The sequence below is a fragment of the Raphanus sativus genome, chromosome 6 (genome assembly GCF_000801105.2).
Source record: "Raphanus sativus cultivar WK10039 chromosome 6, ASM80110v3, whole genome shotgun sequence".
Taxonomy (NCBI): Eukaryota; Viridiplantae; Streptophyta; class Magnoliopsida; order Brassicales; family Brassicaceae; genus Raphanus; species Raphanus sativus.
This window is the reverse complement of record NC_079516.1, coordinates 3,415,448-3,429,433: the sequence shown is the minus strand read 5'-3', so window position 1 is coordinate 3,429,433 and position 13,986 is coordinate 3,415,448. Positions and strand designations below refer to the sequence as shown.

Here is a 13,986-nt window from a genome sequence, read left to right as displayed (position 1 = left end):
TAGCAGTGGCAAACCTCGTAAATAATTAGATGAAGTAAGGGTATTTTCCATTTGTACTTCACTTTTAATAGGATAGATTTTATATGTACTTGATTTTAGAATCTTGGCTTATTAATAGTTGTAAACCAATTTATGCAAATATTGGAAATTTTGCCGGCTAGTAAATAGTAAACCGAGTTATTTTTGTTTGTTATGAGATAAATCATGTTAATAATGGGAAAGTCAATCGTAATGGGCTGGTTAATTGACGAAAGGGCTTTTAATTATTACTAAAACTATTATGTTTAAATCAATGGCATTCAATTGTAATTATTTAGAAAACAGGGTTAATTCAAATTTTTACTTCACTATAGATTAGATAATCCATCACACTCTAATATTCTCAAATATACTTTGCTTATCAGAAGTATACAAAACACACACAAAGAAGATATACAATTACATCATTTGTAAAGCACAAAGACGATACTAAAAAAATATGAATTACTTTAGGGATGACTTGAAATTTTGAGTCATATTTGTCAAAAAATATTTTAATAAATTAGCTTAGTGAAGAATATTATAAAATTAAACACTAAAACTAAAATAAATATTAAAAATATAATGTTATTTATCAAAGAATAGTAAAAGTCACTGTCATTATAACTCAAAACAAAAATATTTATTATAACAATCTCATAATTTTTTCATTATTAATTTATTTATAATATTTTTAATCTATAATAGTTTTTAAATATTTCATAAATTAATATAAAGCAATTTTTATTATAACTTTCCACGACGGACCAGCCCTAGTTATCATATAAAAGCAAATTAGACTTATCTTTCAGGTTTCAACAATTGATTTCCCACCGACAAAATCAAAGCATGAACAGTCTCCCAAGGCACAGACACACACTGACACAACGAATGACTGAAGATCCAAGAAACCAACATAATAAAGAGTAACGAACACTAAGAGCTATGGAGGAAGGAGTTTCACTTTGCTAAGAATCTAAACAATTGTTTTTTTCTCATAAACAGAAGTTAAGACTCGTTAACAAAACCGCAGTACCGCGTCCCACATTGTCCCGATCACTGTAAAAACAGCTACTGGAATGACAAACCGATGTGCAGAACCAAAATCGGAGAAGGCTCCTCTTGCACTGTTCTTGATAGGTGCTGCGGTTGGTGGGGGAGGCGGTTTCTCAACTAAAACATCGAGCTTCATACCACCGTAACATCCACCACCGCTACCGCTAATGAGATAGTAATGTCTGGTCACATTGAGATGAACAACGTCCCTTCCAGACCCACGGCTCCAATTAGCGATCGGGTTATCGGCATTGCAACTTATGTAGTTGGTCTGGTTCACTTCTATAACGTTGTATTGGTTTCTCTCGTACACAAAATCTGAAAGAAACCCAAATAGAGACACATGGATAAAAACTATATAAGTCAACAAGATACATGAAAGGATAAACATTAGTCTTAGCTCACTATCCTTTTACGGTAAGAAAACGACCAGAAAAGAATCTAGTGGTCCTTTTCGGACAAGATAAGATTGATTGTGTTGGACAAGATCTTACGAAGTTTTTAAGATTATGTAACGTATTAAAAGAGTGTAAGCGACCTATTTCACACAATCACATCAGATCTAAATCATATAATCTAGAGTGTGACAAGAATAAATGTTGATAAGAGAGTGAGAGTGAGAGAGAATAGTACAGAGCCAGTCGTCGCGGTAGAAATGTTTGTCCTGAGCCCAAATGGTATAGTTGATATTAGGATTCCAGAACTTGTTATCACCCACTATCCATCTCTTAGCGTCCACCTCAGTCACCGGAGCTGCCGCAAGAAAAGCCAGAACCACTGCCGCAGCTATTAACGCAAGTCTCACCATCGATCACTCTAGGAGAAAAAAAAAGGGGGGGGGGGGGGGGGTCAGTTCTCTACGACTCTCTTCTTACCTCTCAAGAAACAGCAGAGTTTTATGAATGAAAGAATGAATATGAGTGGGGAGCTGTTTCCAAGTCAAATCAGACACAAAATTTCTCGTTTTAAGGGGAAAAGATCTCCTCCAGATCCGTAATTTCTTCAACTAAACCTTGGAATCTTATTACTACTTTAATAAACCTCGAGTTTGACGATGAAGTACACGTTAATTATTACGCGTTATACAATTAATGGAATAATTAATTTCTAATTGCTGGCATTATTATTATGGTATAATTTGCAAAATACCCTATTTAGGATTTGAAATTTGAAAACTGCATTTTCTATTTTATTTTTTGAAAAATACACTTCTTTAATTATGAAATGACTTGTTTATCCAAGATATTTCAGTAATTAATATATTAATTCGAAATTAATATAGAAATCCGTAATTAATAAAAAAATATCATTAAAATTATTTTGTTTAAGATAAATATGTGTTGAAATAAATATGTTATTTTATCATTTTAATTTTACAATATGTGAATTATGATTTGTTTTGACTTTATCATGAAGTTTATATATATTTTCCTTTATTTTATTTTTTAATCTATATAAACAAGAAAGAGCGAGTTATGTTGTTAAAAATACAAATTAGGTTTACAAATTTTCATCTTCTTTGGAATTGTTATCTATCTGAATTAGGTTTACAAACTAGTTTTCATAAAAACAAATTAGGTTTACAAACTGGTATTTGATTCATGAAGCAACAAACCTCTAGAGAGATAAGAAGAAGAATCTGTGAAAGGAGAAAAAAAAATTCAAAGATGGAGAAGAACTAGAAGGAAGGAGACGAGAGTAGAAGACGCCATCTTGTTTTTTTTTTTTTTTAAACAGTAAAATATTGAAGTAAAAAAAACAGTAAAATATTTAAAGTATATTTTGTAGATTGTGTAATGATTTTATTTTTAGAAAAATCAATTTTAAACAATATATCTGAATTAGAGAAATACTAGGAATGGGCAATTATGTAAATTTATATATATCTAAGTGTATTTTTCTAAAATCTTAAATAAAGGTATAATTTTCAAATTATTTTCTTATGGGAGTGTATTTTTCCAAATTTTCCCTGTTATTATTATCTTTTCTCTGGTTAAACAAAATGGTAGGCTGATGTATATATATCTTTTGATTAACATACGAAATGAGTATATATATATCTTTTGATTTTTTTAAAAATTACTGTAACAGTGATTACATCAAATTTTCAAAAAAAATAACAATATCTAAGACTATATGCGAGTACTATTATATTAGTTGTATGTAAATAACGAGAGATGGCAAGCAAGCAGCATATGTGCCCGCGATAGCTTGCGCACGCAACTGATAGCACGTCGTAATAAGTCGTAACCATCTCCAATGGATTGTAATTCGCGACCTCGAATATATTTTTAAAATTTCCTTTTATCTTTTTTTCTTTTTGACGTCAGTACATTGATCTATGTCCACACACGATATCTGTTGTAAAATCCACGTAGGAAGAAAAGAAACATCCATCCACGTGTTCTCATTACAGCTTCTTGTTCCATTAGCTGCTGGAACAATCAAAAACAACGCATCGTCGAACTGAGAAAGAAGAAGAAGAAGAAGAAGAAGAAGGAAACAAGACAAAAAATGGCTGCAGCGGCCATGGCCGTTCATCTGCCGAAACCCAAAATTCCGTTGGATCAAAACTCTAGCTTTCTCGGTGTGTCCTTAAAGAAGTTGGGTCGATCCATGTCCCTAAACCGTAAAATGAAAGGTCCGGTTATGGTTTCAGCCGCTTCGACGACGAGCAGCAAGACAGCCGTTACAGAAGATGGCGATCGAAGCAAACGGTTTTATATAAACTTCACTGGATTCCCATTTCCTCTTGGTCCTTTCCTTAACCGTCGCACCATCAGAACCGAGGTTGTGTTAGGCTTTATCCATTAGAGTTTTGATTTGAACTCGGTTGATAATCCAATTAGGTTTTACTTGTTGTGCAGGCGGTCAAAGGTAGCATATGGATGTTTGAACAAGAACAAGCTTTAGGTTTCAGCAGTGTCTCCACCAACATAAGAATGACTGTCATCAAACTCAAATCCGGTGGTTTATGGGTTCATGCTCCCATTGCCCCCACCAAAGAGTGTATTCAGGTTTCCTCTCTTTTTATCTATTGATTGATTAATTACTATCTCCAGATAATTTTTGAAATGATATTTTGTTTTGATTAAATAAACGATTACTTTAACTCTAATTCTTTTTTCTTGAGGAGGCAGCTTATCGAGGAGTTGGGAGCTCCCGTTGAGTACATTGTCCTCCCAACTTTTGCTTACGAGCACAAGATATTCGTCGGTCCGTTCTCTAGAAAGTTCCCCAAGGCTCAAGTATGGGTGGCGCCAAGACAATGGAGCTGGCCATTGAACTTACCACTAGAGTTTTTCGGTATCTTTCGCGCGAAAACCATTAAAGACGGAGACTTATCAACCCCGTGGGCTGATGAGATCGAGCAGAAAGTCCTTAGCTCTCCTGAAGTTGGTAAGTAGGTTCCTTCAATCTTTGTTTTTTTCTTTTTGTTGAAATCATATCTTATGGGATAATAATAATGCTTATATATAAACAGGAATTGGACCGTATGTGGAAGTAGCGTTCTACCATAAACGTTCAAGAACTCTATTAGTCACTGATGCTGTGATCTTCGTCCCGAGGAAGCCGCCCTCGAGTATCAGCAGCGAATCTTTGCTGGCTTCTGCTAAGAACGGACTAGCTGTGAAGATACTTAGCAAAGGCAAACAAGTACCCGATGACCCTGTCGTTGATACCCCAAACACCCGCCAAAAAGGTCTCTGCTGCTAACAACTTTCTTGAAATTTCAAAATTCATCAAACAAAAAGATTCTCAATGTGGCCTGGCCTCGCTCTCTCTGTGTGTTAAACTTAATAACTATGCAGGATGGGAGAGAATGGTACTGCAGATCCTGTTCCTCGGTCCTTCGAATCTCTTGGAACCAAACGCGAGCTTCGCGCAGATGTCACAGAAGCTGATCGTTTCTCCCATTGTCAAGACTCTGGTCTTCAGCAAAGTCCCTGAGAAGGTGAGGGATTGGATCGATGAGATAGCGAGTGAGTGGAGGTTCAAGAGGATAATACCAGCTCATTTCGAGGCTCCTGTAAACGCAGGGAGGTCAGAGTTTCTAGCTGCGTTTGGGTTTCTCGATGATCTTCTTGGGGAAAGATATGTAAACCGTCCACCTTCACTCTCTGTTCTCTTCACTTCGATGATGGGTAAAGCGGCTAGCTATTTTCCTCCGGATGATATGAGAACTCTCTCTTCTCTTGATCAGTTCTTAGTCTCTGTTGGTGCTGTTAAAAAGACCGTCTCTGGTAGAAAACGAAGATGATGGAATAATAAAACAGTGTTTTAAGAATGTAGAAACGATTTGGTCTTGTAATTTACTTGTGTCTCTATGAGTATTCAACGAGTTCTGAATCATTACTTGCAACAAAGTTAGAAAAGAGATTTGATTTTATAATAAAAAAAAAAACGTTCACTCTTTTGATCTAAAACCAAACAACAAATCTGTCACTCTCTCTTACATGATTGAACATACACATTTGTTCATCTTGGGATCACCATCTTTAGGCTTCTTTTCTGTTCCCAAACATATATTAAAGAGACAAATGTTAAGTCGAGAACAAAGTTTTGAAAAGCTTTCTAAGTAGAGGCTAGGCTGTGTTTTATTTTACCTTTTTCAGTAAGCAGAGGTTGGATGATGACATGCATTGTGGTAACAGCGTCTACGAGAGTAGAGACAGGGCTTCGGTAGTCTTTAACCGTCTTGTTGTTCTCCAAAACTTTCCCTGCGCTTATCAACTTGACCTCTTTCACTGTTCTCGGTCCATTTTCCTTCTCTAGCTCGAATCAAGCACAGACAGAACAAATGACAAGTAGCGTTGATCAGTAACAAAGAGTTGGTTGAGCACAACATTTCTATTTGTGACAACATAGAATCATCTTTGATTCCTCAGCAAACAGTGATCCTTTTCTAGCTATTCAAGACTCTGAGAGGGCATAGGATGTCTCATATCAATCAAACTAAAAGCATTGATCCAAGAAACATTCAAGCCTTTACAAAAATCTCAAAAACACAATATAACAAGTGACCGACCTCTTGGCCACTGAGAGATGACAGTCTCCTTCAATGCAGCAACAGTGGTAGCATCGGGAAATGATTTAGGACCGATATCAGAACCGTCGTATAAGCGAAACTTGATCTCTAGTTGATCATGAACTTCTGCCATTTCTGTATTTTGTAAAAACAAAAAAAAAAAGAACCAACAATACTACAGAGAATTCTAAAGACTTGGCAGTTATATCAATGTGTCAATATCCCACAGGGCCCTTATTTTGCTCTCTTATCTGCAATGATAAAAAAGGACAATAAGTGATTGGGAAGATGTATCTGATTCATAAATGGATCCCATGCAATGCAACAGAGCAATAAAACAGAGGATTTTTTTTTTTTTAACAGAATAAGAATGAGATCCTTAAAAGGATCTGTTAAATGAGGGACAAAAGCTGTATAGCTGTTTTGAAACAACAAATCCAGATTTGATACGAAGAAGGAAAACAAAAACCTCAATAATTAGGTGATTGATTACTTACTGTGGCTCTGCGACTGATCTGAACTCAAACAAGAACACACATCAGAGAGAGAAATAGAGGGGGAGAGAGAGTTGGCAAATGAGATTGAGATGAAGAGAGTCAGGCAGTGTATTGAATGAATCAAATAAAATGGGGGAGGGTCAAAGTTTTCCATTTTTATCTGATATTTTTCCCATCTATCCGCCTTTGGAATCACCAAGGAAAGAAGCAGAGAAGACCACTTCTCAATCCAATTATTATACTTCTAGAAAACTACTACTACTTTTTTTTGCAGCAATTTGTATTAGTTTTTTTGCTCAAATGTGAAAGCTTTAGTTAATAATATTTAATCACAATAACTAAAATTTAGTTATTCATGCCAGCCATTTTAGATGTTTCATTGTTATAATATAATAATAATAATAATCATTTTCTTCTTTGCAAAGTCATCATCGTACAAAATAACGTCTTGTCATTAAAGTTATATCCACAATTATCTTGTCTCTCTCAACCATAACATGAGAGGAGGGACAAAGGAGAAAAGCAACAAAGAATCTGACCCCTCTGCAATCTGCATCAAGAAAAGTCTCATTATTTGGTCCAAACATGGACCTTAATAAAAGCTAGCTATAAGCTATAACAATGTTTCTTATAAAATTCACTACGTAGTAGAAAACTAATGAAATCGAAAAAAGTAAAAAATTGTAACTTGTCAAAAATTACGAACATGTGGAGCAAATGTAACAATTAGTTAACATAGTTCAAAAATGTCACTCTTGTGCTATCTCTCTTCTCCTGTAGGCAGCTCTGTTTCATCATTGGTATTACGTCCAGAATGGACTCAGACGCTCCTAAACCGCAGCTTTCTTCGCATTTTTCTAAGCTGTTTTTGCTCTGATATTCCTAATCCAAGCATCTGCCAAGACGAAACAGACAGAATTGTGGAGGAAAAAGAAGAGAAAAGGCGCTTGAAGAAGCCAGAAGGACCCTCCCTGAGTATGGTAACCTGATGCATCTCGTTAAAAAGCATTTGGGAAGCTTACTTGCTTCCCCGTTTGCAAAGGCAACCACCTACAAGGAAGAAGATAAGATGGTGAGCCCAAGTGTCTAGAGACACACCAAGTAACTTGGAGTTCCTCATTTTCTCCAATCTGATTTGGTTTTGACAGCTACCAATCTTGGGCTAGAACAACAACCTCACGCCCCTTCAGTTTCCTTTTTCATGGGGACAACAGGCAATCAAATGGAGATTTCATTATATGCATACTTCAGTTTTAATCTATCTGATTCAAATTTGACATTACAGTGCTGAGATTAAATACCAGGTGAAAGACCTTGCGGTGAATGGTGATTTCATCCAGCCTTGCTTGGATTGTGAAGTCATTACTTGAGAGTCGTGCATGTTTCAGTTTGTAGCTATCTCATGTCTCCAAAGGATTTTCTTTTGTTGTTGATGATGATACTTGGGATTTAAAGGTTCTAAGACTCGAAACAAAGAAGGTTTCTGAACATTATTATGGTAACAGTCTTGAGCAATGGCATTGATAAAAAATGTTCTTTGGGAGAAAAAGACAAAAACACTAAAAACAGCACATTGGTTTCATCAAAAGTAGTAGAAGAACTAAAAACAACATTCAGATCTTCAAATTTCAACTGCAATACGTCCAGCAACCTGGTCCAAATCCCGTTGTCCACTTGAAGTGATTCTTCTTCCTCTGAACAAGAGGAACAAAAAAACAAATTGCAAAACCATCAGCGGTCTTGCCCAAAGAAAGATAGAAGGTTCAAAATTTGAAGAAAGCCGTAGTAATGTTAGTTTACCCTTTGGTGTCAATCTCAACAATGTTCATAGTCTCCAACTGCTGGAGAATGTGACGGGCAATGCCACCGCTGCTTTTGCAGAAATGTGGTGGGCGACTGCCGTTTCTCTTGCTGCCACCATAGATTCTACGGAAAGCACCAACTCCAAGACCTCCCCTCAGGTATACCTTCCTTGCCATAGATGCTGGCAATGGCATCATAAAAAAAGAGAGCACTCTTGTTAAACTTTATAAATGAGAGCATTCTTGTGAAATAAAGCTGAGACTATAAGGGGAAAGAGAGAGAGAGAGAGAGAGAGAGAGAGCTTACCAGCTCTGATGTAATACCAATCAGGATCATAAGGGGCAAGCTCCTTCAACTTCCCGGTCTTCACAATGTCTGTCCATGATGGAAGCTCGATCTGAAATAAACAAACAGACAAATTATGTTGTGGTTCTAAGAAAAAACACAAACAGCAAAACCCAATTACATTACGAATTTTTGAAGCATATTATCCAGGTGAAAATTAACAGAAACAAACAACTAGTGATGACGAATTGACGTTGACATTTGCAATTAATCCAATAGACACTATTAACTGGCTATGAATTCAGTATTGAAAAAAAACATTGAAAGATACAGACTTCTGAGTCTTGTCAGCTAAAAGATACTAATTCCGACAATAAATACAACTATGCCTTAGTTATTCAGTAGCTTCTAAGTAGGGCAGTGTGAGAGATCTATTTATGGAAATGTGAAGACTTTGATTGATGTAACACCCGAAAAACATGACAAACAGCTAACACACGAAAGAAGAGCCCTAACCTTGCCAGATCGCTTGAGATGAGAAGCGTAAGCCTTGACAAAGTCATGTGGAGAGACGTCTTTCACTGTTTTACCCGTTGCCATTGCTTTAAAAACAAAAAAAAAAGCTAACAGAAATCAGCGATTTTCGTCTGGTGATTTTGCCTAACGCAGCTGAATCTTCTCACGCTTACTCTCCCACAAAGGCTAGGGCTTTCAATCTTCAAGAACAATGTCTATATATATGTGGTTCATTACATTTCGCTTAGGGTTTTCTCCCCAATCCGAAGAGACGAAATGGGCCTGAGTTCTTCTTCATACGGCCTTTTATTAGCTTCAAGTGACAATAATGGGCCAAAGTTCTTCATTGGGCCTTATTACATCGCTCCGTTACGAAACGACGCCGTCTAGTAGCTGTCGGAGAAACATCCACGTATCATCATCGCATAACTACTGGCGAATAGTTTGCATCTCGAGTCGTCTCTTCCATTTTTTTGACAAAAGTAATTAAAAAAAAAACATCAAACCCTAGAGATAGAGAGAGAGAGAGTGTGTAGCCAGCAGCAATGGCGATTAAGAATCTATTGACCTCAGCTCTCCGATCTCAGAGGCGTCTAGCCCTCAACCAATCCGCACGAGCTTCCTCCTCGATCTCAGCTCTCGATTCGTCTTCTCCGGCGACTCACTCCCCCGCGCCGCCGATTCTCATGCCCTACGACCACGCCGCCGAGATCACAAAGGAGAAGCTCAAAAGGCTGGAGAACCCCGATCAGAGATTCCTCAAATACGCGTCTCCGCTTCCAATCCTCGCCTCGCACAACCACATCCTGTCGGCTCCGGAGACACGTGTCACCACCCTGCCCAACGGTCTGCGAGTCGCCACGGAATCCAACCTCTCGTCGAAGACGGCCACCGTCGGGGTATGGATCGACGCCGGATCGAGGTTCGAGTCCGACGAGACGAACGGGACGGCTCATTTTCTGGAGCATATGATATTCAAAGGCACGGAGAGGCGTACGGTGAGGGCGTTGGAGGAGGAGATCGAGGACATTGGTGGTCATCTCAATGCGTATACGTCGAGGGAGCAGACTACTTACTATGCGAAAGTGATGGATTCGGATGTGAACCAGGCTTTGGATGTATTGGCCGATATCTTGCAGAATTCTAAGTTCGAGGAGCAGAGGATTAACCGCGAGCGTGATGTCATCCTCAGGGAAATGCAAGAGGTCATCTCATTATTACTCTTGTCTTTTTTTGAAGATTCAAACTTTATGTTCTGTTCTCAGTGCTATTGAGTCTGATGTTGAATCATAGTTTATGTGTGTCTGAGTAATTGTGAGTCTTACGTTTCGTAGGTGTGTCTGTTTCTATACTCAGTTGCGTCTTCTTGAAAATTGGAACTTTATGTTCTGTTCTGTATACTTTTAAGTTAGATGTTATTTCATAGTTTACGTTTGTCTGAGTAATTGTGAGTCTTTTGTTTCTTGATGTGTCTGTTCGGTTTCTTCACTCAGTTGTGTCTTAAAAATTCCAACTTTATGGTCTGTTGTTCTCTATACCTTTTGTTATGTTCTATATACTTTTAAGTCACGTGTTATATTATCATACTAGTCTGTACGTGTCGAGTCATGATAAGACTTGCGTTTCTTACATGTATCTGTTTCTACACTTGTTGATTTATGGACTCATAATCGTTTCTTGGCATGGTCAAGAAGTAGCTATTACGTTTCCACTTTGCATTATTTAAAGTGCAGTTACTGCTACGCTTTATGGTTTAGCTGTTTGTTCACTCTGTTAAGCTGTAGTTTTATTGTAATTTGGTTCTTCTGTAGGTGGAGGGACAAACCGATGAAGTTGTTCTTGACCATTTACATGCTACTGCGTTCCAATACACACCTCTTGGAAGAACTATTCTGGGATCTGCTCAGAATGTCAAGTCTATCACCAGAGATGATCTACAGAATTACATTAAGACTCACTACACAGCTTCCAGGATGGTATAGCATTTCTTATCATTTTTTTTTCTTTCAATCAGTTATTGAATTTGTTTGTATTCTTATATTGGCTCATGCAAATATATTTCCAGGTGATTGCTGCGGCAGGAGCTGTCAAGCATGATGAAGTTGTTGAGCAAGTGAAGAAGCTATTTAACAAGTTGTCATCTGATCCAACTTCTACTACTCAACTGGTTGCCAAAGAACCTGCTAGTTTTACTGGTTCTGAGGTAAGGGACACAACCTTTATGATATTTTTTGTACTTGCTGTATTTCTTCTTTCTAAATTTATAGTCCATTTAAATTCTCTTATCAGGTTCGAATGATTGATGACGACCTGCCCCTTGCACAATTTGCTGTTGCCTTTGAAGGAGCATCTTGGACAGATCCAGATTCTGTTGCTCTTATGGTTATGCAAACCATGTTGGGTTCATGGAACAAAAATGTTGGTGGCGGCAAACACATGGGGTGAGATTTTGCTTTCTGTTTATACTGCTTAGCATGGATTCAACGATAGAGTTTCTTTTTGCATAGGTTGATAAGTATTACCTGTCTGTGCGCAGTTCTGCCCTGGTCCAGAGGGTTGCCATTAACGAAATAGCAGAAAGTATAATGGCATTCAACACCAACTACAAGGATACTGGATTGTTTGGCGTGTACGCAGTTGCTAAGGTCAACCAAACTTAATGACATAGCTAACTTGGCTGGCTGTTTATCTCTTTGTTGAAATTTTCTAGGTATAAACAGCAGTCTTATCATATCTAACATATTGTAAGTTACTCTTTGCAGGCCGATTGCTTAGATGATTTATCATATGCCATTATGCATGAGGTAACCAAGTTGGCCTTCCGAGTTTCTGACGATGACGTGACACGTGCACGGAATCAGGTTAGCACCTATCTGTTTTTTTTTCCTCTGTTTCCCACAAGCTTCAGCTTCTAACTCAATTGCCAACTGATTTTAAATAATTCCTTCAGCTCAAATCGTCGCTTTTGCTTCACATGGATGGAACTAGCCCAATTGCTGAAGATATTGGTCGTCAGGTATGATATCATTCATCTAATCATCTTCGTAAAAGTGTTGTAAAATTAATATGCTCATCTGCAAAATCAGTTCTATTAAACTTCTCGAGACTTGTGTATTTGCAGCTGCTGACATATGGGAGAAGAATCCCAACCGCTGAACTATTTGCTAGGATCGATGCTGTTGATGCCAGCACCGTTAAACGTGTTGCCAACAAGTATCTCTATGACAAGGTAAAGTTATCTCTCTCTCTCTCTCTCGTCTTGTTTATCTTTATCTATACAGAGTTTAAAACTAAAGGGTGATAAAAGAGAATGTTTTGGGGATAATATGCGCAGGACATTGCAATCTCAGCCATTGGTCCGATCCAAGATTTGCCAGACTATAACAAGTTCAGACGCAGAACCTACTTTAACCGTTACTAAGCCTCTGAAATAACGGTCATAGAACCCCCGCATGTTCGCCCACGGGAGAGAGAGAGCAGAACCTTGGTGGCGATGGATTCATTTTTTGAGTTTTGTTTTACTGGTATAATAAATGTACCGCATACTTTTTATCCTTCTATTTGGAATAAAATAAATGTACCGCATATTTGGAATGATTGTATCCTTTCTTCAGCATTTATTCATATAATTATGGATCTAAACATTCTTTTTAGGTGTCAATTATGGTATCTACTATCTAGTGTGGGTTTAGTTAGTTTGGGAGGTGTAGAGAATTCGACCCAGTAAAATATATCATTATACTCAACTTTTTGCCAATAAACCCATTGGACAATTACTACTTTCGTTGTTTAAACTCTAAAACTAGAATACTATTAGAACTTATTGTTCAAAATTTTTTCTTTATAAGTATTACTGTACGAAAATATAATAAAAATTCGTTTATAATTTCCTTTTAAAGTATTTTTCCTAATGTTATTGTAGAAGCAAAAATAACAATGATTTGGACAAGCACTTCAATCAAATTGCACCTCTTTTGGTTTTAGGAAAACCAAATGTTATATTCTTTGGTTGTTTCTTGATTGGAGTTCCTTTTTTTTTTTGGGCGTATGTTTGAGTTTATTGGAATAAAATGATACAGTACAACGAAGATGGGTGATGGTAAGATATAGCCACCAATAATGTCAGTGACAGTAACTTTATAAAATTGGTAGAAGATACAGTGATGACTTCAATGGCACCACTAGCTTGTAATAGTCAAAACGTTATTTGACCCAACTAAAACCACGACTAATCATCTAAACTATTAAAACTGAAATACAAATAAATTTTAACTCTGAGTTTTACTCAATAATTACAATCATATGCCACTGCCCTTAAACACGTAGTTTTACACTTTTCTTAACCCATTTATTTCCTACCGAAACATACGCTAATAGTTTACAAAAAAAATAAACATACGCTAATACCTTTCCTTTCTGTTACACCATAAATATGTGGGATTGGTTTTGAATAACATAATATTGTTTCGGGCATATTACACCTACATGATGCAGATCATAATCACTATCGTTTTTTTTTCTTTTTTCTTGAAATCCATGAGCTATTGTTTTTTTCGGGTAAAAGAAATCTATGGGTTTTTGGGGTCACCTTTTTCTTACCTACATAAAATTTTGAAATAAAAAATATTTTAGGAGGAGATCATAATATAAACAATATATTGCTGGTATACATGCTAGATAAGTTAATCACAATCAAATATGTAAACAATATATTGATGGTATATAGATAACCAATTGAAAATCAAATATCTACATATATTTACTAAATTAAAATTTGATTTC

General features: G+C 36.8%; 5 protein-coding genes across 5 annotated transcripts; 2 read left to right on the top strand and 3 right to left on the bottom strand.

Moving 5' to 3' along the window:
- Positions 1 to 745: 745 nt before the first annotated feature.
- Positions 746 to 2,098, bottom strand: LOC108809351 (early nodulin-like protein 16). The gene is made up of 2 exons (XM_018581496.2): positions 1,708 to 2,098; positions 746 to 1,392 (listed from the first exon to the last, which is right to left on the bottom strand). Exons 1-2 carry the CDS (start codon positions 1,880 to 1,882, stop codon positions 1,037 to 1,039), a joined length of 531 nt encoding a protein of 176 aa, XP_018436998.1. The 5' UTR covers positions 1,883 to 2,098; the 3' UTR covers positions 746 to 1,036.
- A 1,401-nt stretch (positions 2,099 to 3,499) lies between these two features.
- Positions 3,500 to 5,488, top strand: LOC108806255 (uncharacterized). The gene is made up of 5 exons (XM_018578324.2): positions 3,500 to 3,864; positions 3,942 to 4,091; positions 4,215 to 4,473; positions 4,559 to 4,777; positions 4,887 to 5,488. Exons 1-5 carry the CDS (start codon positions 3,589 to 3,591, stop codon positions 5,333 to 5,335), a joined length of 1,353 nt encoding a protein of 450 aa, XP_018433826.1. The 5' UTR covers positions 3,500 to 3,588; the 3' UTR covers positions 5,336 to 5,488.
- On the bottom strand, positions 5,468 to 6,874 carry LOC108806256 (membrane-anchored ubiquitin-fold protein 1). Its single transcript, XM_018578325.2, has 4 exons — positions 6,601 to 6,874; positions 6,104 to 6,354; positions 5,682 to 5,846; positions 5,468 to 5,586 (listed from the first exon to the last, which is right to left on the bottom strand). The coding sequence occupies exons 2-4, from the start codon at positions 6,234 to 6,236 to the stop codon at positions 5,528 to 5,530; spliced, it is 357 nt and encodes a 118-aa protein (XP_018433827.1). The 5' UTR covers positions 6,237 to 6,354; positions 6,601 to 6,874; the 3' UTR covers positions 5,468 to 5,527.
- Positions 6,875 to 8,107: 1,233 nt separating this feature from the next.
- Positions 8,108 to 9,401, bottom strand: LOC108807289 (40S ribosomal protein S19-1). The gene is made up of 4 exons (XM_018579557.2): positions 9,205 to 9,401; positions 8,710 to 8,800; positions 8,401 to 8,584; positions 8,108 to 8,294 (listed from the first exon to the last, which is right to left on the bottom strand). The coding sequence occupies exons 1-4, from the start codon at positions 9,286 to 9,288 to the stop codon at positions 8,222 to 8,224; spliced, it is 432 nt and encodes a 143-aa protein (XP_018435059.1). The 5' UTR covers positions 9,289 to 9,401; the 3' UTR covers positions 8,108 to 8,221.
- Positions 9,402 to 9,663: 262 nt separating this feature from the next.
- Positions 9,664 to 12,846, top strand: LOC108813330 (probable mitochondrial-processing peptidase subunit beta, mitochondrial). The gene is made up of 9 exons (XM_018585860.2): positions 9,664 to 10,409; positions 11,016 to 11,180; positions 11,270 to 11,407; positions 11,494 to 11,645; positions 11,741 to 11,849; positions 11,967 to 12,065; positions 12,155 to 12,220; positions 12,326 to 12,433; positions 12,539 to 12,846. Exons 1-9 carry the CDS (start codon positions 9,750 to 9,752, stop codon positions 12,623 to 12,625), a joined length of 1,584 nt encoding a protein of 527 aa, XP_018441362.1. The 5' UTR covers positions 9,664 to 9,749; the 3' UTR covers positions 12,626 to 12,846.
- Positions 12,847 to 13,986: the final 1,140 nt, after the last annotated feature.